At 38.0% G+C, this 27,939-nt stretch overlaps 1 protein-coding gene across 1 annotated transcript; it reads left to right on the forward strand.

The window, feature by feature from the left end:
- Positions 1–26,463, forward strand: bcl2l12 (BCL2 like 12). Its single transcript, XM_041777910.1, has 8 exons — positions 1–58; positions 3,470–3,651; positions 15,300–15,504; positions 15,952–16,171; positions 20,217–20,321; positions 20,486–20,559; positions 20,637–20,900; positions 21,411–26,463. The coding sequence occupies exons 2-8, from the start codon at positions 3,470–3,472 to the stop codon at positions 21,450–21,452; spliced, it is 1,092 nt and encodes a 363-aa protein (XP_041633844.1). The 5' UTR covers positions 1–58; the 3' UTR covers positions 21,453–26,463.
- Positions 26,464–27,939: the final 1,476 nt, after the last annotated feature.

Consider the following 27,939-nt stretch of genomic DNA (forward strand, 5'->3'; position numbering starts at 1 on the left):
CAGACAGACTCAGACGGGACAGAGAGACCAGAGAGGAGAGTCTGAGATTAAACTGAAGGTAAGATTAAATAACCTGGATTATATCTGACTGATGGAGAGAGAGTTAATCAGAGAGCTATCGATCAGAGTTAATCCTGATCAGATCAGAGTTAATCCTGATCAGATGAGATCATCTCTGAGAGTTAGTGTCGGGGTCAAACTTTGCGGCATCGCTCTCTCTCTCCTGTTTTTCCCTCTCTAATCTCAGTATGAACCCTGATATTCTCACCTGTCCCAGTCTACCTGTCCCAGTCTACCTGTCCTACTCTGATAATCCGGTGTAAATATTCAGGCTTTTATTTGATTCTGACTATTTCCTGGTAACTCTGAGTTAGTATCGGTGTGTTCAACTGCCCCACAGCTCTCTCTCTCCTGTTCGATAATCTCAGAGTTAATCTCTAGATTAATCCTGATATTCTCACCTGTCCCAGTCTACCTGTCCGGCTCTAATGATCCGGTGTTGATATTTTTAATCGCATTATTTCCTGGTAACTCTGAGGAATGTTTCCCGTCTTGTCTGCCCGGTCATTTTTCTTCTTCTTTGGCGTTTAAACTGTAGCTACAACCCTCAGTGAGGCGTTCACTGACACCTCCAGAGCTCTGTAAACTTCAGTTTCTACCGTCTTTCCTCAGTTTTGTCATGAAGCCAGAGTTCTAAACGTTGTTAAATAATCCAGCCATCCTGTCACCTGTTTACAGACTAAGATCATGATTTTATAACTCACCTGTTTACAGACTAAGATCATGATTTTATAACTCACCTGTTTACAGACTAAGATCATGATTTTATAACTCACCTGTTTACAGACTAAGATCATGATTTTATAACTCACCTGTTTACAGACTAAGATCATGATTTTATAACTCACCTGTTTACAGACTAAGATCATGATTTTATAACTCACCTGTTTACAGACTAAGATCATGATTTTATAACTCACCTGTTTACAGACTAAGATCATGATTTTATAACTCACCTGTTTACAGACTAAGATCATGATTTTATAACTCACCTGTTTACAGACTAAGATCATGATTTTATAACTCACCTGTTTACAGACTAAGATCAATGATTTTATAACTCACCTGTTTACAGACTAAGATCATGATTTTATAACTCACCTGTTTACAGACTAAGATCATGATTTTATAACTCACCTGTTTACAGACTAAGATCATGATTTTATAACTCACCTGTTTACAGACTAAGATCATGATTTTATAACTCACCTGTTTACAGACTAAGATCAATGATTTTATAACTCACCTGTTTACAGACTAAGATCAGTGATTTTTATAACTCACCTGTTTACAGACTAAGATCAGTGATTTTATAACTCACCTGTTTACAGACTAAGATCATGATTTTATAACTCACCTGTTTACAGACTAAGATCAGTGATTTTATAACTCACCTGTTTACAGACTAAGATCAATGATTTTATAACTCACCTGTTTACAGACTAAGATCATGATTTTATAACTCACCTGTTTACAGACTAAGATCATGATTTTATAACTCACCTGTTTACAGACTAAGATCATGATTTTATAACTCACCTGTTTACAGACTAAGATCATGATTTTATAACTCACCTGTTTACAGACTAAGATCAATGATTTTATAACTCACCTGTTTACAGACTAAGATCAATGATTTTATAACTCACCTGTTTACAGACTAAGATCATGATTTTATAACTCACCTGTTTACAGACTAAGATCAATGATTTTATAACTCACCTGTTTACAGACTAAGATCAATGATTTTATAACTCACCTGTTTACAGACTAAGATCAGTGATTTTTATAACTCACCTGTTTACAGACTAAGATCAGTGATTTTATAACTCACCTGTTTACAGACTAAGATCATGATTTTATAACTCACCTGTTTACAGACTAAGATCAATGATTTTATAACTCACCTGTTTACAGACTAAGATCAGTGATTTTATAACTCACCTGTTTACAGACTAAGATCAGTGATTTTATAACTCACCTGTTTACAGACTAAGATCATGATTTTATAACTCACCTGTTTACAGACTAAGATCATGATTTTATAACTCACCTGTTTACAGACTAAGATCAGTGATTTTATAACTCACCTGTTTACAGACTAAGATCATGATTTTATAACTCACCTGTTTACAGACTAAGATCATGATTTTATAACTCACCTGTTTACAGACTAAGATCAATGATTTTATAACTCACCTGTTTACAGACTAAGATCAGTGATTTTATAACTCACCTGTTTACAGACTAAGATCAATGATTTTATAACTCACCTGTTTACAGACTAAGATCAATGATTTTATAACTCACCTGTTTACAGACTAAGATCAATGATTTTATAACTCACCTGTTTACAGACTAAGATCAATGATTTTATATATAAAATGCTTTATTTTCCCTCTTTTTTTTTCCTGAAGTGTGTCATCTCTGAAGATGTCTTTCAGATAAATCCTGATCAACTAATCTTTAAAACAGATTAGTTTCATGTAGAGTAGCCGGGGTTTTAACAAACAAGCAGAATAAAGTCACCAAAGGGTAATAATCGTATGTGAAATGAACAATCCCAGAGTGACTGTGGCCCTGCAGAGGTTTGGTTTCAGGGTTGAGTTCTGCTCAGAGCCTGGACCTCAGCAGGTCGTCTCACTACGGTAACCCTGACGTTAGTGAAGCCATGAGTTCTAGATGCTGCCTTGTCTTCAGGACGGAGGAGGTTTCTCTCTCTCCTCCTCTGAGACGTAAAACCAGAAATAAAAGCCTACACTCTGATCAGAATCTAAGGAATGTGCTGTTAAACAGATAAAGATTTTTTTCCGTGTTGTGAGAGTCTTTCAGGCTCTGTCACACTGAGTTCACTCTACGGGAAGCTTAAAGTAGCTCTAGAGTCCTCTAGAACAACCAACAAGCACAGATCAGTTCATCTATGAAGAGTTTAACTGAGTCTACACTGACACTGTTAGTTCCTGGTGTTTGTGCTGCAGCCTGAGGGGTTCTTCATACAAAGTCTCATCTGTGTGAGGAAAACAACAACATATGAACACAACAATAAACATACGGATAAATAGAAATAAAAAAAATAAATATAAACACATAAATATATAAACATAAATATAAACATATAAATATATTAACATAAATGTATGAACATAAATAAAAACAAATACATATATTAACAAATATATAAACATATAAATATATATACATAAATATATAAATATAAACATATAAATATATTAACATAAATGTATAAATATAAACATATAAATATATTAACATAAATGTATAAATAAAAACATAATTAATTAACATAAATATATAAACATAAATATAAACATATAAATATTTTAACATAAATGTATAAATATAAACATATAAATATATAAACATAAATATTTGTCTCGTTCTTTCCCAGATGTCGTCGTCAGCTGCAGACCGCCTCTCCTCCGTCTCCTCCATGTCCTCCATCTCTCTGATGGAGATCAAGGCGGAGAGCCACCTGGTCCTTAAAGCCTTCCTCCACCGAACCCTCGCCGTCCCTCTGGACCAGAGACCGGGACGAGTGGGAGGAGCCTACAAGGATCACAACAAGCTCAGGTAACACACCTGGAGGAGTGTCTGAGCTCTGTCAGACTGACTAAGGATCCATGGAGCTGTAGTTTAGATTTTTCTTTATCCATTAAGAGGTCTGATAACAGGAAATGACCATATTTGGAAAGGCTCTCCTCTTCATTAGACTAAGGGTGTGTCTGAAATCACTCCCATTTCACTATAGTCCAATTTATAGTCTACTGCATAGTCCACTATAGTCCACTATATAGTCCACTAAATAGTCCACTATATAGTCCACTATATAGTCCACTATATAGTCCACTATAGTCCACTATATAGTCCACTATATAGTCCACTATATAGTCCACTACATATTCCACTATATAGTCCACTATAGAGTCCACTATAGAGTCCACTATATAGTCCACTATATAGTCCACTATATAGTCCACTATATAGTCCACTATAGTCCACTAAATAGTCCACTAAATAGTCCACTATATAGTCCACTATATAGTCCACTATAGTCCACTAAATAGTCCACTATATAGTCCACTATATAGTCCACTATATAGTCCACTACATATTCCACTATAGAGTCCGCTATAGAGTCCCCTATATAGTCCCCTATATAGTCCACTTTATAGTCCACTATATAGTCCACTATATAGTCCACTATATAGTCCACTATAGTCCAATATATAGTCCACTATATAGTCCACTTTATAGTCCACTATATAGTCCACTATATAGTCCACTAAATAGTCCACTATATAGTCCCCTATATAGTCCACTATAGTCCAATATATAGTCCACTATATAGTCCACTTTATAGTCCACTATATAGTCCACTATATAGTCCACTAAATAGTCCACTATATAGTCCACTATATAGTCCACTATAAAGTCCACTATATAGTCCACTACATATTCCACTATATAGTCCACTATAGAGTCCACTATATAGTCCACTTTATAGTCCACTATATAGTCCACTATATAGTCCACTATATAGTCCACTAAATAGTCCAATATAGTCCACTATATATTCCACTATATAGTCCACTATATATTCCACTAAATAGTCCACTATATAGTCCACTTTATAGTCCACTATAGTCCACTATATAGTCCACTATAGAGTCCACTATAATCCAATATATATAGTCCACTATATTCCACTATAGAGTCCACTATAGTCCAGTATAGTCCACTATAGTCCACTATATAGTGGACTATATAGTCCACTATAGTCCACTATATAGTCCACCAGAGTCCAGTATTGTCCACTATATCGTCCACTGTAGTCCAGTATAAAGTCCACTATAGTCCACTATATAGTCCACTATATAGTCCACTATAGTCCACTATATAGTCCACTATATAGTCCACTATAGTCCACTATATAGTCCACTATATAGTCCACTATAGTCCACTATATAGTCCACTATAGTCCACTATATAGTCCACTATATAGTCCACTATATAGTCCACTATAGTCCACTATATAGTCCACTATAGTCCACTATATAGTCCACTATATAGTCCACTATATAGTCCACTATAGTCAAGTATAAAGTCCCCTATATGTTCCACTATATAGTCCACTATAGTCCACTATGTAGTCCACTATATAGTCCACTATATAGTCCACTATATAGTCCACTATAGTCCACTATATAGTCCACTATATAGTCCACTATATAGTCCACTATAGTCCACTATATAGTCCACTATATAGTCCACTATAGTCCACTATATAGTCCACTATATAGTCCACTATATAGTCCACTATAGTCCACTATATAGTCCACTATATAGTCCACTATATAGTCCACTATAGTCCACTATATAGTCCACTATATAGTCCACTATATAGTCTACTATATTTCACTATATAGTCCACTTTATAGTCCACTTTATAGTCCACTATATAGTCCACTATATAGTCCACTTTATAGTCCACTTTATAGTCCACTATATAGTCCACTATATAGTCCATTTTATAGTCCACTATAGTCCACTTTATAGTCCACTATATAGTCCACTATATAGTCCACTATATACTTCACTATATAGTCCACTATAGTCCACTATATAGTCCACTTTATAGTCCACTTTATAGTCCACTATATAGTCCACTATATAGTCCACTTTATAGTCCACTTTATAGTCCACTATATAGTCCACTATATAGTCCACTATGTAGTCCACTATATAGTCCACTATATAGTGCACTATATATTCCACTAAATAGTCCACTATATAGTCCATCTATAGTCCATTATAGTCCATTATATAGTCCACTATCTTCCACTGTGTAGTCCACTACATAGTCCACTATATATTCAGCTAAATAGTCCACTATATAGTCCACTATATAGTCCACTATATAGTCCACTATAGTCCACTATATAGTCCACTATAGTGCACTATATAGTCCACTACATAGTCCACTATGTAGTCCACTATATAGTCCACTATAGTGCACTATATAGTCCACTATATAGTGCACTATATATTCCACTAAATAGTCCACTATATAGTCCATCTATAGTCCATTATAGTCCATTATATAGTCCACTATCTTCCACTGTGTAGTCCACTACATAGTCCACTATATATTCAGCTAAATAGTCCACTATATAGTCCACTATATAGTCCACTATATAGTCCACTATAGTCCACTATATAGTCCACTATAGTGCACTATATAGTCCACTACATAGTCCACTATGTAGTCCACTATATAGTCCACTATAGTGCACTATATAGTCCACTACATAGTCCACTATGTAGTCCACTATATAGTCCACTATAGTGCACTATATAGTCCACTATATAGTCCACTTTATAGTCCACTATATAGTCCACTATATAGTCCACTATATATTCCACTATATAGTCCACTATAGTGCACTATATAGTCCACTATATAGTCCACTATAGTGTACTGTATAGTCCACTATATAGTCCACTATATATTCCACTAAATAGTCCACTATATAGTCCACTATATAGTCCACTTTATAGTCCACTAAATAGTCCACTATATAGTCCACTATATAGTCCACTATGTAGTCCACTATAGAGTCCACTATATAGTCCACTATATATTCCACTAAATAGTCCACTATATAGTCCACTTTATAGTCCATTATAGTCCATTATATAGTCCACTATCTTCCACTATGTAGTCCACTACATAGTCCACTATATATTCAGCTAAATAGTCCACTATATAGTCCACTATATAGTCCACTATATAGTCCACTATATAGTCCACTTTATAGTCCACTATATAGTCCACTTTATAGTCCACTTTATAGTCCACTATATAGTCCACTATATAGTCCACTATATAGTCCACTATATAGTCCACTATATAGTCCACTATGTAGTCCACTATATAGTCCACTATATAGTCCACTATATATTCCACTAAATAGTCCACTATATAGTCCACTTTATAGTCCATTATAGTCCATTATATAGTCCACTATCTTCCACTATGTAGTCCACTATATAGTCCACTATATATTCAGCTAAATAGTCCACTATATAGTCCACTATATAGTCCACCTTATAGTCCACTATATAGTCCACTATATAGTCCACTTTATAGTCCACTATATAGTCCACTTTATAGTCCACTTTATAGTCCACTATATAGTCCACTTTATAGTCCACTATATAGTCCACTATATAGTCCACTATATAGTCCACTATATAGTCCACTATAGTGCACTATATAGTCCACTATCTTCCACTATGTAGTCCACTACATAGTCCACTATATATTCAGCTAAATAGTCCACTATATAGTCCACTATATAGTCCACTATATAGTCCACTATATAGTCCACTTTATAGTCCACTATATAGTCCACTTTATAGTCCACTTTATAATCCACTATATAGTCCACTATATAGTCCACTATATAGTCCACTATATAGTCCACTATGTAGTCCACTATATAGTCCACTATATATTCCACTAAATAGTCCACTATATAGTCCACTTTATAGTCCATTATAGTCCATTATATAGTCCACTATCTTCCACTATGTAGTCCACTACATAGTCCACTATATATTCAGCTAAATAGTCCACTATATAGTCCACTATATAGTCCACTTTATAGTCCACTATATAGTCCACTATCTAGTCCACTTTATAGTCCACTATATAGTCCACTTTATAGTCCACTTTATAGTCCACTATATAGTCCACTAAATAGTCCACTATATAGTCCACTATATAGTCCACTATATAGTCCACTATAGTCCACTATATAGTCCACTATATAGTCCACTATATAGTCCACTACATATTCCACTATATAGTCCACTATAGAGTCCACTATAGAGTCCACTATATAGTCCACTATATAGTCCACTAAATAGTCCACTATATAGTGCACTATATATTCCCCTATATAGTCCACTATATAGTCCATCTATAGTCCATTATAGTCCATTATATAGTCCACTATCTTCCACTGTGTAGTCCACTACATAGTCCACTATATATTCAGCTAAATAGTCCACTATATAGTCCACTATATAGTCCACTATATAGTCCACTATAGTCCACTATATAGTCCACTATAGTGCACTATATAGTCCACTACATAGTCCACTTTATAGTCCACTACATAGTCCACTATATAGTCCACTATATAGTCCACTATATAGTCCACTATAGTGCACTATATAGTCCACTAGCTTCCACTATGTAGTCCACTACATAGTCCACTATATATTCAGCTAAATAGTCCACTAAATAGTCCACTATATAGTCCACTATATAGTCCACTATATAGTCCACTATTTAGTCCACTATATAGTCCACTATGTAGTCCACTATATAGTCCACTATATAGTCCACTATATATTCCACTAAATAGTCCACTATATAGTCCACTTTATAGTCCATTATAGTCCATTATATAGTCCACTATCTTCCACTATGTAGTCCACTACATAGTCCACTATATATTCAGCTAAATAGTCCACTATATAGTCCACTATATAGTCCACTATATAGTCCACTATATAGTCCACTATATAGTCCACTTTATAGTCCACTATATAGTCCACTATATAGTCCACTATATAGTCCACTATATAGTCCACTATATAGTCCACTTTATAGTCCACTTTATAGTCCACTATATAGTCCACTATATAGTCCACTTTATAGTCCACTATATTTCACTATATAGTCCACTATATAGTCCACTATATAGTCCACTATATAGTCCACTATAGTGCACTATATAGTCCACTATTTAGTCCACTATAGTGTACTGTATAGTCCACTATATAGTCCACTATATATTCCACTAAATAGTCCACTATATAGTCCACTACATAGTCCACTTTATAGTCCACTACATAGTCCACTATATATTCAGCTAAATAGTCCACTATATAGTCCACTATATAGTCCACTATATAGTCCACTATATAGTCCACTTTATAGTCCACTATAGTCCACTATAGAGTCCAGTATAGTCCAGTATAGTCCACTATACTCCACTATATAGTCAGATATATATAGTCCACTATATAGTCCAATATATAGTCCACTATAGTCCACTATATAGTCCACTGTGTAGTCCACTATATGGTCCACTATATGGTCCACTATATAGTCCACTATATAGTCCTATATAGTCCACTATACAGTCCACTATACAGTCCACTATGTGGTCCACTATATGGTCCACTATATGGTCCACTATATAGTCCATTATATTCGATAATATAGTCAACTATCTTCCACAATGTAGTCCACTATATATTCAGCTAAATAGTCCACTATATAGTCCACTATATAGTCCACTATATAGTCCACTATATAGTCCACTATATAGTCCACTTTATAGTCCACTATATAGTCCACTATATAGTCCACTTTATAGTCCACTATATAGTCCACTTTATAGTCCACTATATAGTCCACTATATAGTCCACTTTATAGTCCACTATATTTCACTATATAGTCCACTATATAGTCCACTATATAGTCCACTATAGTGCACTATATAGTCCACTATATAGTCCACTATATAGTCCACTATATAGTCCACTATATAGTCCACTATAGTGCACTATATAGTCCACTATATAGTCCATTATAGTGTACTGTATAGTCCACTATATAGTCCACTATATATTCCACTAAATAGTCCACTATATAGTCCACTATATAGTCCACTTTATAGTCCACTATATAGTCCACTATATAGTCCACTATATAGTCCACTATGTAGTCCACTATATAGTCCACTATATATTCCACTATATAGTCCACTATATAGTCCACTTTATAGTCCATTATAGTCCATTATATAGTCCACTATCTTCCACTATGTAGTCCACTACATAGTCCACTATATATTCAGCTAAATAGTCCACTATATAGTCCACTATATAGTCCACTATATAGTCCACTTTATAGTCCACTATATAGTCCACTATATAGTCCACTATATAGTCCACTTTATAGTCCACTATATAGTCCACTTTATAGTCCACTTTATAGTCCACTATATAGTCCACTATATAGTCCACTTTATAGTCCACTATATAGTCCACTTTATAGTCCACTTTATAGTCCACTATATAGTCCACTATATAGTCCACTATATAGTCCACTATATAGTCCACTATATAGTCCACTATGTAGTCCACTATATAGTCCACTATATATTCCACTAAATAGTCCACTATATAGTCCACTTTATAGTCCATTATAGTCCATTATATAGTCCACTATCTTCCACTATGTAGTCCACTACATAGTCCACTATATATTCAGCTAAATAGTCCACTATATAGTCCACTATATAGTCCACTATATAGTCCACTATATAGTCCACTTTATAGTCCACTATATAGTCCACTATATAGTCCACTTTATAGTCCACTATATAGTCCACTTTATAGTCCACTATATAGTCCACTATATAGTCCACTATATAGTCCACTTTATAGTCCACTATATAGTCCACTTTATAGTCCACTTTATAGTCCACTATATAGTCCACTATATAGTCCACTATATAGTCCACTATATAGTCCACTATATAGTCCACTATATAGTCCACTATGTAGTCCACTATATAGTCCACTATATATTCCACTAAATAGTCCACTATATAGTCCACTTTATAGTCCATTATAGTCCATTATATAGTCCACTATCTTCCACTATGTAGTCCACTATATATTCAGCTAAATAGTCCACTATATAGTCCACTATATAGTCCACTATATAGTCCACTATATAGTCCACTTTATAGTCCACTATATAGTCCACTATATAGTCCACTTTATAGTCCACTATATAGTCCACTTTATAGTCCACTTTATAGTCCACTATATAGTCCACTATATAGTCCACTTTATAGTCCACTATATTTCACTATATAGTCCACTATATAGTCCACTATATAGTCCACTATAGTCCACTATATAGTCCACTATATAGTCCACTATAGTCCACTATATAGTCCACTATATAGTCCACTATATAGTCCACTATAGTCCACTATATAGTCCACTATATAGTCCACTATAGTGTACTGTATAGTCCACTATATAGTCCACTATATATTCCACTAAATAGTCCACTATATAGTCCACTATATAGTCCACTTTATAGTCCACTATATAGTCCACTATATAGTCCACTATATAGTCCACTATGTAGTCCACTATATAGTCCACTATGTAGTCCACTAAATAGTCCACTATATAGTCCACTTTATAGTCCATTATAGTCCATTATATAGTCCACTATCTTCCACTATGTAGTCCACTACATAGTCCACTATATATTCAGCTAAATAGTCCACTATATAGTCCACTATATAGTCCACTATATAGTCCACTATATAGTCCACTTTATAGTCCACTATATAGTCCACTATATAGTCCACTTTATAGTCCACTATATAGTCCACTTTATAGTCCACTATATAGTCCACTTTATAGTCCACTTTATAGTCCACTATATAGTCCACTATATAGTCCACTATATAGTCCACTATATAGTCCACTAAATAGTCCACTATATAGTCCACTTTATAGTCCATTATAGTCCATTATATAGTCCACTATCTTCCACTATGTAGTCCACTACATAGTCCACTATATATTCAGCTAAATAGTCCACTATATAGTCCACTATATAGTCCACTATATAGTCCACTATATAGTCCACTTTATAGTCCACTATATAGTCCACTATATAGTCCACTTTATAGTCCACTATATAGTCCACTTTATAGTCCACTTTATAGTCCACTATATAGTCCACTATATAGTCCACTTTATAGTCCACTATATTTCACTATATAGTCCACTATATAGTCCACTATATAGTCCACTATAGTGCACTATATAGTCCACTATATAGTCCACTATATAGTCCACTATATAGTCCACTATAGTGCACTATATAGTCCACTATATAGTCCACTTTATAGTCCACTATATAGTCCACTATATAGTCCACTATAGTGTACTGTATAGTCCACTATATAGTCCACTATATATTCCACTAAATAGTCCACTATATAGTCCACTATATAGTCCACTTTATAGTCCACTATATAGTCCACTATATAGTCCACTATATAGTCCACTATGTAGTCCACTATATAGTCCACTATATATTCCACTTTATAGTCCACTATATAGTCCACTTTATAGTCCATTATAGTCCATTATATAGTCCACTATCTTCCACTATGTAGTCCACTACATAGTCCACTATATATTCAGCTAAATAGTCCACTATATAGTCCACTTTATAGTCCACTATATAGTCCACTTTATAGTCCACTATATAGTCCTCTATATAGTCCACTTTATAGTCCACTATATAGTCCACTTTATAGTCCACTTTATAGTCCACTATATAGTCCACTTTATAGTCCACTATATAGTCCACTATATAGTCCACTTTATAGTCCACTATATAGTCCACTATATAGTCCACTATATAGTCCACTATATAGTCCACTATGTAGTCCACTATATAGTCCACTATATATTCCACTAAATAGTCCACTATATAGTCCACTTTATAGTCCATTATAGTCCATTATATAGTCCACTATCTTCCACTATGTAGTCCACTACATAGTCCACTATATATTCAGCTAAATAGTCCACTATATAGTCCACTATATAGTCCACTATATAGTCCACTATATAGTCCACTTTATAGTCCACTATATAGTCCACTATATAGTCCACTTTATAGTCCACTATATAGTCCACTTTATAGTCCACTATATAGTCCACTTTATAGTCCACTTTATAGTCCACTATATAGTCCACTATATAGTCCACTATATATTCCACTAAATAGTCCACTATATAGTCCACTTTATAGTCCATTATAGTCCATTATATAGTCCACTATCTTCCACTATGTAGTCCACTACATAGTCCACTATATATTCAGCTAAATAGTCCACTATATAGTCCACTATATAGTCCACTATATAGTCCACTATATAGTCCACTTTATAGTCCACTTTATAGTCCACTATATAGTCCACTATATTGTCCACTTTATAGTCCACTATATAGTCCACTTTATAGTCCACTTTATAGTCCACTATATAGTCCACTTTATAGTCCACTTTATAGTCCACTATATATTTCACTATATAGTCCACTATATAGTCCACTATATAGTCCACTATAGTGCACTATATAGTCCACTATATAGTCCACTTTATAGTCCACTATATAGTCCACTATATAGTCCACTATATAGTCCACTATAGTGTACTGTATAGTCCACTATATAGTCCACTATATATTCCACTAAATAGTCCACTATATAGTCCACTATATAGTCCACTATATTTCACTATATAGTCCACTATATAGTCCACTATATAGTCCACTATAGTGCACTATATAGTCCACTATATAGTCCACTTTATAGTCCACTATATAGTCCACTATATAGTCCACTATATAGTCCACTATAGTGTACTGTATAGTCCACTATATAGTCCACTATATATTCCACTAAATAGTCCACTTTATAGTCCACTATGTAGTCCACTATATAGTCCACTATATAGTCCACTATGTAGTCCACTATATAGTCCACTATATATTCCACTTTATAGTCCACTATATAGTCCACTTTATAGTCCATTATAGTCCATTATATAGTCCACTATCTTCCACTATGTAGTCCACTACATAGTCCACTATATATTCAGCTAAATAGTCCACTATATAGTCCACTATATAGTCCACTATATAGTCCACTTTATAGTCCACTATATAGTCCACTATATAGTCCACTTTATAGTCCACTATATAGTCCACTTTATAGTCCACTTTATAGTCCACTATATAGTCCACTATATAGTCCACTTTATAGTCCACTATATAGTCCACTATATAGTCCACTTTATAGTCCACTATATAGTCCACTATATAGTCCACTATATAGTCCACTATATAGTCCACTATGTAGTCCACTATATAGTCCACTATATATTCCACTAAATAGTCCACTATATAGTCCACTTTATAGTCCATTATAGTCCATTATATAGTCCACTATGTAGTCCACTACATAGTCCACTATATATTCAGCTAAATAGTCCACTATATAGTCCACTATATAGTCCACTATATAGTCCACTTTATAGTCCACTATATAGTCCACTATATAGTCCACTTTATAGTCCACTATATAGTCCACTTTATAGTCCACTTTATAGTCCACTATATAGTCCACTATATAGTCCACTATATAGTCCACTTTATAGTCCACTATATAGTCCACTATATAGTCCACTATATAGTCCACTTTATAGTCCACTATATAGTCCACTATATAGTCCACTTTATAGTCCACTATATAGTCCACTTTATAGTCCACTATATAGTCCACTTTATAGTCCACTTTATAGTCCACTATATAGTCCACTTTATAGTCCACTATATAGTCCACTATATAGTCCACTATATAGTCCACTATATATTCCACTAAATAGTCCACTATATAGTCCACTTTATAGTCCATTATAGTCCATTATATAGTCCACTATCTTCCACTATGTAGTCCACTACATAGTCCACTATATATTCAGCTAAATAGTCCACTATATAGTCCACTATATAGTCCACTATATAGTCCACTTTATAGTCCACTATATTTCACTATATAGTCCACTATATAGTCCACTATATAGTCCACTATATAGTCCACTATGTAGTCCACTATATAGTCCACTATATATTCCACTAAATAGTCCACTATATAGTCCACTTTATAGTCCATTATAGTCCATTATATAGTCCACTATCTTCCACTATGTAGTCCACTACATAGTCCACTATATATTCAGCTAAATAGTCCACTATATAGTCCACTATATAGTCCACTATATAGTCCATTATAGTCCATTATATCGTCCACTATAGTCCAATATCTGCTGCTCACTATAGAGTGGAGTGGGTAATGTCTTTTGAAATAGTGTTATCACATATTTTTGTTTTCTTGTGTTTAATTTTCTACATTTCATAAAGTGAAATGTCTTGTTTCATGTGGGTAATTTATGTCAGAAAGCATTTTTTTATGATATAAACGTCTCTGTCTCTGTTTCTAACCACGCTTTAACCCCGCCTCCATCAGCTCCAAGCCTCAGCCCAGACCCAAGGACAGCGTGGAGTCTCAGCTTGAGGAATTGAGCTCAGCAGATGAGAAGAAATCAGGATTTAAAGACTTTATAAAGCAGCTTCCTCGTAGGAATACCTCTCTGAGACTGGCTAAAGAGTCCAAAGGTTCTCTGGAGAGAGACGGACGGAGCAAACCAGGAAACCACCGAGAGCTCACTGAGGTACAGTGCAGAATTTATAAAAGGAATATTTACAGAATATTTCTGATTTAGAGCAGGATTTATAAAAGGAATATTTACAGAATATTTCTGATTTAGAGCAGGATTTATAAAAGGAATATTTACAGAATATTTCTGATTTAGAGCAGGATTTATAAAAGGAATATTTACAGAATATTTCTGATTTAGAGCAGGATTTATGATCTGGTAATTGAATCTGATTCAGTGGTTAAACTGTCAGAGGTTTCTCTCTGATGTTGGTGTGTTTCTCTGTCCTGTCGAGATAGTTGGATGGTTTTTTTTAAGTTTACTGTGATGGGATTAAGATGTTCTGTCTACTTTGTTCACGCTGCCACATTTACATGGATGCATGCCACTGATATGTCAGTTAATGTTCACCATCCTACTGTCATAAATTAAATAAATATGGTAACCCCGCCCCTCTCTCAGGGTGATATGGCGTCCCCATCTACTTCATCGGGGGAAGACGACAGTGAGAAGAAACAGAAGAAGAAACTGAACCCTAAAAAGATCAGGGAGAGGCTGTCCAAGATTTTCAAGAAGAGGACAGACAAGGACAAGGACAAGGACAGAGGTGACCATCCACAGAGACCTGACAGCCTGCCCATCAGAGAACCTGATCCTGATCCATCGCCCATCATCTCCCCCAGTAAGAATACATCCCATAATACTACAGTATTGGTGATAAATACATCCCATAATACTACAGTACTGGTGAGAAATACATCCCATACCTTTCTGATCTCCTCCATCCATACACACCATCCCGCAACCTTCCATCTTCAGACACCGGCCTACTTTCCATGCCCAAAACCAAACTCTGAACCTATGGAGACAGAGCCTTCAGTGCTGCAGCCCCCACCCTCTGGAACACTCTTCCTGCAGACATCCGTAGCGCTCCATCTCTGGACATTTTCAAAAAAATGTCTGAAGCACCACCTGTTCACCACAGCCTACAGTCTTCACTAAACCAGCCTCACACTCATCCTACCCTCACATAGTCTGTCCATGTCTATGAGTTCCTGTAAAGCGCCTTGGGTTTCTTGAAAGGCGCTATATAAATTCAAGATATTATTATTATTATTACAGTGTTAGTAAAAAATACATCCCATAATACTACAGTGTTAGTGATAAATACATCCCATAATACTACAGTGTTAGTGATAAATACATCCCATAATGGCTGGGATGATAAAACTGAGCTCATTATCATCCCAGCCAGTCCCGCTGTGGAACCGCAGATCAGTATCCAGCTTTGATTAGTTAATCTCTTGCCCACTAAGTCAGCCCGGAATCTGGGTGTCATGATTGATGACCAGCTAACCTTCAAGCTCTATGTGGCCTCGATTGCTCGGTCCTGCCGTTTTGCCCTCTACAACATCAAGAGGATCAGACCCTACTTGACAGAGCATGCTACACAACTCCTGGCACAGGCTCTTATAATATCACTGCATTGACTACTGTAACTCATTACTGGCAGGCCTACCTGCATGCACAGTTATACCTCTGCAGTTGATCCAGAACGCAGCAGCACGTCTGGTCTTCAACCAACCCAAGAGAGCTCATGTCACGCCTCTTTTAATCTCTCTACACTGGCTTCCAGTTGCAGCTCACATTAAATTCAAAACTCTAATCATGGCTTACAAAGCAGTAACTAAAACTGCTCCTGTTTACCTGGAGTCCCTCATCCAGGTCTACACCCCTTCTCGCCCACTACGCTCAGCCAGCGAAAGGCGCCTGGTACTTCCAGCACATCATGCTCCTAAGTCACTAGCTCGACTCTTCTCCTCTGTTGTCCCTAAATGGTGGAATGAATTACCCAACTCCATTCCATCTACAGACTCCCTGTCTACTTTCAAGAGAAGGCTAAAGACCCAGCTCTTCAGAGAACACTTTGCACTTAGCTAGGCAATTCTCTACTGTTGTCCCCAGTAGTAGATTGAGTCTCAGCCAGACTATTCTCCACTGCTGCCCCCAGTGGTTGAATGAGTTTCCCAACTATAGTTAGCTCGCACTGTCCTGCTCTACTTCTGGGATTTCTTTGCCCAGCTCTTTGGGAATGATCCAGCACTTGGTACTTGGTAATTAGTTGTTGTGAAGTCTAATGGTTGGCGATTAGTGATCCCACATTTTCCTTGATTCATTGTTGCTGTCTAATAACAAAAAAAAACAAAAAAAACAAAAAACACAACAAAACAAAAAAAACCCACAAAAACAAAACAAAACAAAACAAAACAAAACAAACAAACAAAAAAAAAACCCTCCACAACAACGTATATTTTAGGTGCTCTGCCTTACACTCTACATGGCAGCACTTGCGTCCAATTGGACCTGAAGCACTTGATGGCACTTACTGATGTTGTTTCTTCTTGTCTAGATCGTTGCTTGTGTTGTTCTTGCTCTCAAATGTACGTTGCTTTGGAGAAAAGCGTCTGCTAAATGACATTGGAACATTGGAACATAATACTAAAGTGTCGGTGATAAATACATCCCATAATACTACAGTGTTAGTGATAAATACATCCCATAATACTACAGTGTCGGTGATAAATACATCCCATAATACTACAGTATATCCAGAAAATTCACCATTTCTCCCAGAAATTGTTGCAATCAACAAATGTTTTTGGTTTACACGTGTTTATTTCCTTTATGTTTATTCAAACAACACAAAAATTTGAAGAAAAAAGCCAAAATTGACATAATTTTACACAAAACTCAAAAAATGGTCTGGACAAAATGATTGTCCCCCTTTTAAAACTGTGGGTAAATCATTTTATTTCCAGCATGTGATGCTCATTTAAACTCACCTGTGGCAGTAACAGGTGCTGCAATCTAGAAATCACACCTGAAGCCAGTTAGAATGTCTAAAAGTTGACTCAGCCTTTGTGTTGTGTGTCTGTGTGTGTCACACCAAGCATGGAGAAGAGAAAGAGGAGCCCAGAACTGTCTGAGGACTTAAGAAGCAAAACTGTGGAAAAATCTGAACAATCTCAAGGTTAAAGACCATCTCCAGAGATCCTGAGATTCCTTTGTCCACTGTGTGTAATATAATCAAGAAGTTTATAACCATGGAGCTGTGGCTAATCTCCCTGGACGTGGACAGAAGAGAAAAACTGACAAAAGAATGCAACGCAGGATAGTTGGAATGGTGGATAAACATCCTCAGTCAACTTCCACACAGATTCAGGCTGTCCTGCAGACTCAGGGTGCAAAAGTGTCAGCTGGGACCATACGTGGTCATCTGAATGAGATGAAGCGCTATGGCAGGAGACCCAGGAGAACCCCACTGCTGACAAAGAGACAGAAAAAAGCCAGACTGGAGTTTGCAAAAATGTTCCTGAGTAAGCCTCAATCCTTCTGGGAGAACATTTAGTGGACAGATGAGACTAAGGTAGAGCTTTTTGGAAAAGCACGTCATTCTACTGTTTACAGAAAACAGAATGAGGCCTACAAAGAAAAGAACACAGTACCTACAGTCAAACATGGTGGAGCTTCAAGGATGTTTGGGGGTTATTTTGCTGCCTCTGGCGCTGGGTGCCTTGACTGTCTGCATTGAATCATGAAATCTGGAGACTATCAAAAGATTTTGGGCCACAATGTAGGGCCTAGTGTCAGAAAGCTGGGTCTGGGTCAAAGGTCATGGGTGTTCCAGCAGGACAATGACCCCAAACATACCTCAGAAAGCACCAAGAAATGGTTGGAGACAAAGCTGGAGAGTTCTGAAGAGGCCAGCAATGAGTCCAGATCTAAATCCCATTGAACACCTATGGAGAGATCTCAGAACTGCTGTTGAAGAAGCACCCTTCAAATCTGAGAGACCTGGAGCAGTTTGGAGAAGAAGAGTGGTCCAAAATTCCAGCTGAGAGGAGTAAGAAGCTTGTTGATGGTTATAGGAAGAGATTGGTTTCAGTTATTGATTTTCTGAGGTTGTGCAGCCAAATATCAAGTTGAGGGTGACAACAATTTTGTCCGGCCCATTTTTTGAGTTTGGTATAAAATTATGTCAATTTTGTCTTTTTTCTTCTGATTTTTTGTTGTTCCAATGCACATAAAGGCAATAAACACATGTGTACCAAAAACATTTGTTGATTGCAACAATTTCTGGGAGAAATGGTGAATTTTCTGGAAAAATTCCAGGGGTGCCAATATTTTCGTCCATGACTGTACATCCCATAATACTACAGTGTCGGTGGTAAATACATCCCATAATACTACAGTGTTACAGTAAATTAATCTGTTCTCTTTAATCTGAATATTCTAATCCCTTAGTTCTGACCAGTCTGGTTCAGTTCTCTCCAGTTTACAGGGTCAAAGGTCAGGACAGGAACCATCATAACTGACCTGTGTGTCTTGACTTTTTTGGCTCCCGTCTGTTGTGGTACCAGGCGTCCCTATCCTGTCATTCCTCAGCTACAGCTGTGATCCTGGAACACCAGGCAGACCATATCAACCTGTCTCTGGTTTTAAGAGTCCCAGCGCTGTTCTCCTGGTCTAAGACCACAGGAGGACTGAACCAAACTGTTCAGAACTCAACCAGACCACTGGGGAGGCTTCCTGTTAATCTGTCAGCCTGGTTTTTAATTAGTTAATCTGATTTTTTTACCCATGATCCTCTCTGATGGGACCAGAGTCTAGAGTCGAAGATGTTAAGTATCTGTTTCTGTCTGACGTCTGAGTTTCTGTTGTCTCAGGTCATCCTCCAGAGTTTTACGAAGAGGTGGCAGAACGGCTGGAACAGATCGCTCAGAAGTCCACCAGCATAAAGAAACACAGTCCTGTGAACCAGCTGTCCCCAGGTAAACACGCCAACACACACGCCAACACACACGCCAACACACACACCAACACACACACCAACACACACCCACACGCCAACACACACGCCAACACACACGCCAGTGCAACGGCCTAAGATTGATGTTCGGACTGATCAGGTCTGATCCGGTTTTATCTGTTCCAGGGTCTGAGAAAGAGGTCATGGTCCAGAGACTTGTTGAGGTTCTGTCATCAGAGGGAGACTCCATCAACACTAAGGTGGGCGGAGTTAAACACTTGTAACTACCTGTCACTAAGGTATGTCACACTAACACCCCCCCACCCCTGTCTCTCAGATCCAGTCCGACGCCTTCCTGCGGTCAAGCCTAACACGTCTTTCGTACCCGTCCTTCGCCAAACTCCTTGACACCTTCAGCAGCACGCAGGTATCGGAGGCCCCGCCCCTTCCCCCCACCGCTAGCCCCACGCTCAGACGCATGGCGGTAACCATGGAGGTGTCACGCAGGATCGTCACAGCAACGGGAACTCAACGCATGCAGGGTTATGCTGAGTGTTACATGGAGACGTTCGCTCCTTGGGTGAAGAGTCACGGAGGATGGGTGAGAGGAAACGCATCACACTTCCTGCTTCCTGTATAGAGAGAGCACATAACCACTCACAACAAGTAACCCCTCCCGCCCGTCACTCTCACAAAGTCATGCTGAAGCAGAAGAGTGAAAAGTGTTGTTTTATACAAAAACCTGGTCCAGTTCTAGTGAAACAAACGCTAGGCTAACGCTATGTCTGAGCTAGTCACCACAGTAGAAGTAGCCACTATAATCTGCTTACAGCCAAACCCCGCCCACAGCTGCTGCCTCATCCTCCCTAACGTGCTGGTTGGTCTGAGCAGTGTTTGGTTTGGCACAAACGTTGTGGACTGGAGCTTTTTAAGGTGGATTTGTCTGATGGCAGACATGGAGTCTGGAAAATCCATCTGCTTTACAAGGTTAAAACGCTTTAGCGTTAGCATGATGAGAGCAGCTGTTACTCCAAACCGATAAAACTCAACATATCAGAATAAACCGAGAATTCTCATCTCTTTAAACTCACTGAGTTTATTTCATCTACAGGACAACATCGCAGAACAGCTGGAGGACTCTGAGTACGACTGACGTCTGTGAAGGTCTGAGAAGAGCGACGGTGAAGAGGAGAGAAGAAGAACAAACTCTGAAATCTGATTGGCTGAAAGCTCAGCAGACACTACAGCCACTGAGCATGAGCAGATGTTCACGTGGTAATATGAACATGTTAGCAGAAACACGGAGCCAGCAGACACTTACATGTTCATATCAACATGTTAGCATAAACACGGAGCCAGCAGACACTCACATGTTCATATCAACATGTTAGCATAAACACGGAGCCAGCAGACACTAACATGTTCATATCAACATGTTAACATCAACACGGAGCCAGCAGACACTCACATGTTCATATCAACATGTGAGCATGACCACAGAGCCAACAGACACTCACGTGTTCATATCAACATGTTAGCATAAACACAGAGACAGCAGACACTCAGATGTTCATATCAACATGTTAGCATGAACATAGAGCCAACAGACACTCACATGTTCATATCAACATGTTAGCATAAACACAGAGACAGCAGACACTCACATGTTCATATCAACATGTTAGCATGAACATAGAGCCAACAGACACTCACATGTTCATATCAACATGTTAGCATGACCACAGAGCCAACAGACACTCACATGTTCATATCAACATGTTAGCATAAACACAGAGCCAACAGACACTCACATGTTCATATCAACATGTTAGCATGACCACAGAGCCAACAGACACTCACATGTTCATATCAACATGTTAGCATGACCACAGAGCATAAACACGGAGCCACAGAGAATAAACACGGAGCCAACAGACACTCACATGTTCATATCAACATGTTAGCATGACCACAGAGCCAACAGACACTCACATGTTCATATCAACATGTTAGCATAAACACGGAGCTAGCAGACACTAACATGTTCATATCAACATGTTAACATCAACACGGAGCCAGCAGACACTCACATGTTCATATCAACATGTAAGCATCAACACGGAGCCAGCAGACACTCACATGTTCATATCAACATGTTAGCATCAACACGGAGCCAACAGACACTCACATGTTCATATCAACATGTTAGCATGACCACAGAGCCAATAGACACTCACATGTTCATATCAACATGTTAGCATAACCACGGAGCCAACAGACACTCACATGTTCATATCAACATGTTAGCATAAACACGGAGCCAACAGACACTTACATGTTCATATCAACATGTTAACATCAACACGGAGCCAGCAGACACTCACATGTTCATATCAACATGTTAGCATGACCACAGAGCCAACAGACACTCACATGTTCATATCAACATGTTAGCATAAACACAGAGCCAACAGACACTCACATGTTCATATCAACATGTTAGCATAAACATGGAGCCAGCAGACACATGTTCCAATCAACATGTTAGCATAAACATGGAGCAAGCAGACACTCACGTGTTCATATCAACATGTTAGCATAAATGCGGAGCCAACAGACACTCACATGTTCATATCAACATGTTAGCATAAACACAGAGCCAGCAGACACTCACATGTTCATATCAACATGTTAGCATAAACACGGAGCCAGCAGATGCTCACATGTTCATATCAACATGTTAGCATAAACACGGAGCCAACAGACACTCACATGTTCATATCAACATGTTAGCATGACCACAGAGCCAAGAGACACTCACATGTTCATATCAACATGTTAGCATAAACACAGAGACAGCAGACACTCACATGTTCATATCAACATGTTAGCATGACCACAGAGCCAACAGACACTCACATGTTCATATCAACATGTTAGCATAAACACAGAGCCAACAGACACTCACATGTTCGTATCAACATGTTAGCATGACCACAGAGCCAACAGACACTCACATGTTCATATCAACATGTTAGCATGACCACAGAGCATAAACACGGAGCCACAGAGCATAAACACGGAGCCAACAGACACTTACATGTTCATATCAACATGTTAGCATAAACACGGAGCCAGCAGACACTAACATGTTCATATCAACATGTTAACATCAACACGGAGCCAACAGACACTCACGTGTTCATATCAACATGTTAACATAAACACGGAGCCAACAGACACTTACATGTTCATATCAACATGTTAGCATCAACACGGAGCCAGCAGACACTAACATGTTCATATCAACATGTTAACATCAACATGGAGCCAGCAGACACTCACATGTTCATATCAACATGTAAGCATCAACACGGAGCCAACAGACATTCACATGTTCATATCAACATGTTAGCATAAACACGGAGCTAGCAGACACTCACATGTTCATATCAACATGTTAGCATGACCACGGAGCCAGCAGACACTCACATGTTCATATCAACATGTTAGCATAAACACGGAGCCAACAGACACTCACATGTTCATATCAACATTTTAGCATAACCACGGAGCCAACAGACACTCACATGTTCATTTCAACATGTTAGCATAAACACGGAGCCAACAGACACTTACATGTTCATATCAACATGTTAGCATAAACACGGAGCCAGCAGACACTAACATGTTCATATCAACATGTTAACATCAACACGGAGCCAACAGACACTTACATGTTCATATCAACATGTTAGCATAAACACGGAGCCAGCAGACACTAACATGTTCATATCAACATGTTAGCATAAACACAGGGCCAACAGACATTCACATGTTCATATCAACATGTTAGCATAAACACGGAGCCAACAGACACTCACATGTTCATATCAACATGTTAGCATAAACACGGAGCCAGCAGACAGTCACGTGGTCATATCGAATTTTTAGCATTAACACGGAGCCAACAGACACTCACATGTTCATATCAACATGTTAGCATAAACACGGAGCCAGCAGACACTCACATGTTCATATCAACATGTTAGCATAAACACGGAGCCAGCAGACACTCACATGTTCATATCAACATGTTAGCATGACCACGGAGCCAGCAGACACTCACATGTTCATATCAACATGTTAGCATAAACACGGAGCCAACAGACACTCACATGTTCATATCAACATTTTAGCATAACCACGGAGCCAACAGACACTCACATGTTCATTTCAACATGTTAGCATAAACACGGAGCCAACAGACACTTACATGTTCATATCAACATGTTTGCATAAACACGGAGCCAGCAGACACTCACATGTTCATATCAACATGTTAGCATCAACACGGAGCCAGCAGACACTCACATGTTCATATCAACATGTTAGCATAAACACAGAGCCAGCAGACACTCACATGTTCGTATCAACATGTTTGCATAAACACAGAGCCAGCAGACACTCACATGTTCGTATCAACATGTTTGCATAAACACGGAGCCAGTAGACAGTCACGTGTTCATATGAACCTGTTAACACGTCTTTGATGTTCGCGTGAACCTGGAGCCGGCTAATGTCTCTACCTCTCTGTTTTTGTGACCGAGTCCCTCTCAGAGGTTGATTATCATTATTGTTATTATTATTGTTTTTTTTTGTTTCTATTATTATTATTATTATTATTTTTCCCACTGTAGTTTCCTGGATCAGCCATCAGGTGGAGCCAGTAGTGACTGTGATCGATCAGCTGATTGATCCTGATCCAGCTGTATTGATTGTTTAAGGTTCAGACTGAGTCTGAGTATTGTTTACATCACTAATGAAGGAACGAAGCCGAGTCTATTTAAAGAAATGAATTTCGATGTTTTTTAATGTTTTTATACATTTTTATATTCAGAGTGGGACAGTCAGATGTTTTAGACCCTCAGAGATTTTTACACTACCAGAGAACTAAACTTTCTCAACACTGACATTATTCTGGTGAAATCAAAGATTATCAGTCCTGTCTGAGTCCTGGACAGCCAGCCATTTTAAAGGTTGATTTCATGAAGGGTGATATCAGGCAGACACTGTACACCGCTAAAGCGGCACAGAAACATATGGAGCTAGAGTGAAGGAACCCAGCCAGTGACAGGCCTCTCTAGTTAGTGATGTATTTATGTATATAGTCATTTTACTGAGGTAGAGCCCACACTGGCTCATTTATTGTGTTCATTATTAGAAATTCCAGGCCTTTTCTCACACGCTGTCTACGCTGCTCAGAAACATTGTCAGCTTCAGTGAAGAGCGTGGATCTGTAGAGGAGTGATGGCCTCTTCACTAGAGTCGACAGTGTTTTTGTGTCTCTTCTGTTGGGTTCCATGTAATCTCAGAAGTCAGAAATAGGTGCCAGATTCATCATCACGGACACCTGAACTAAAACTCAGATGACCTTTAGTAACCCTGAGTCTGTACCAGAATGCTGTGAGCTCAGATCTGATGTCACTAACAGCTCAGACGGTCCACATCCCTGGTCAGAGAGCCCGCTCTTAGATGGCGCCGTCTCTAGAACCTGATTTAACGTTTCTAATCATCAGAAGAGTTGTCAATGACTTTGTGACAATGTAGGAGTTTACCTTTGTTTCTGTTTTTTAATGTATTTATTTAGAGATGCACAACAGCAGCAGGATATCTGCAGATCTGAACACTTCTGCTGATATTTACTCTCATCTGTTAACATGGGCCGTATGAACACAGACGTCAGTGGAGCTCCAGCCTGGACCAGCAGACGTAAGACTCTGTATTCATCGCTCCTGACTCTCTAACGTCTGTCTGACATTTTGATTCTGTTGGTCATTAAATCACTGATTATCATAGATAATAGAACAGATATAATAGATTGAAATTAATGTGAAATGTTGACAGCTTGAGTTTACAGAGAGAGAAAGCAGAGACGGTCTGCTGTGATGGACACATTTTTTTTTTTTTAATTCACAGCAGGGAGAAACAGGATCAAGACATGATTACTGTATTTACATGTTATTTATTACAGAACCATGATGATGATAATGATGATGATGATGTCTAAGAACACTGCACTAACACAGAACTGACTCATCCATTTATGTCTGAGAGTTTGTAACATCTGTAAATCTGATTTGATATAAAGTCCTCCAAAATGACCCTGTCTGACATTTCTCTGTGTGGAGGGCGATCCTGATAGAGTCTGTTCACAAACACACATAAGAACCAAGTCTGAGTGATGCAACACCTCTAACTAAACACACGTCCACATCCTTCTGTCCCCTAAACGTCAGCATCCTTCATCTCTCTGTCAGAGGTCAGATGGACTCCTCAGTCCCCCCTACTGTTCCAAAGGTTCACAACTAGACGTACAAAGGGAAAAAGACCGCAACATCCCCTGCTTCACCAGCAACCCATCCTTGCCTTTATAGATGATGTCATCTCTAAGCTTATCCAACATTCCATCCTTGCCTTTATAGAGGATGTCATCTCTAAGCTTATCCAACATTCCATCCTTGCCTTTATAGATGATGTCATCTCTAAGCTCATCCAACATTCCATCCTTGCCTTTATAGAGGATGTCATCTCTAAGCTTATCCAACATTCCATCCTTGCCTTTATAGAGGATGTTATCTCTAAGCTTATCCAACATTCCATCCTTGCCTTTATAGATGATGTCATCTCTAAGCTTATCCAACATTCCATCCTTGCCTTTATAGATGAGGTCATCTCTAAGCTTATCCAACATTCCATCCTTGCCTTTATAGATGATGTCATCTCTAAGCTTATCCAACATTCCATCCTTGCCTTTATAGTGGATGTCATCTCTAAACTTATCCAACTTTCCATCCTTGCCTTTATAGATGATGTCATCTCTAAGCTCATCCAACATTCCATCCTTGCCTTTATAGATGAGGTCATCTCTAAGCTTATCCAACATTCCATCTTTGCCTTTATAGAGGATGTTATCTCAAGCTTATCCAACATTCCATCCTTGCCTTTATAGATGATGTCATCTCTAAGCTTATCCAACATTCCATCCTTGCCTTTATAGATGAGGTCATCTCTAAGCTTATCCAACATTCCATCCTTGCCTTTATAGATGATGTCATCTCTAAGCTTATCCAACATTCCATCCTTGCCTTTATAGATGAGGTCATCTCTAAGCTTATCCAACATTCCATCTTTGCCTTTATAGAGGATGTTATCTCAAGCTTATCCAACATTCCATCCTTGCCTTTAAAGATGATGTCAGATGATGTCCAGGTGTTTGTGATGGAGCTGCCAGAGTGATCGGATCTCCTCGCTGTCTTTTCTGGTTGATGATGTCACAGTCATGCTCAGTATCAGTGGCGTTTATTTAGCAGGGGTCAGCGATGATGATGATGATGATGATGATGATGATGAAGATTCCAGCCCTGGATAATGAAGACAAGCTCTGATGCAGACAGACTGGAGGTGGTGGTCCTCTATCTCCTCTGTCCATGACTCAGATATCTGTACTCTGGATCTGTGCAGGTTCATTTGAACTCTCCAGTTTGACACCAACTTTAACAATAAATGTGAGTAAATGTCTGCAGGACAGAAGCATCTCAGCAAAGCTCCAGCACTGGAGACACCGTGAGATATTTGTT

The sequence above is a fragment of the Cheilinus undulatus genome, linkage group 21, assembly GCF_018320785.1.
Source record: "Cheilinus undulatus linkage group 21, ASM1832078v1, whole genome shotgun sequence".
NCBI classification, from domain to species: domain Eukaryota; kingdom Metazoa; phylum Chordata; class Actinopteri; order Labriformes; family Labridae; genus Cheilinus; species Cheilinus undulatus.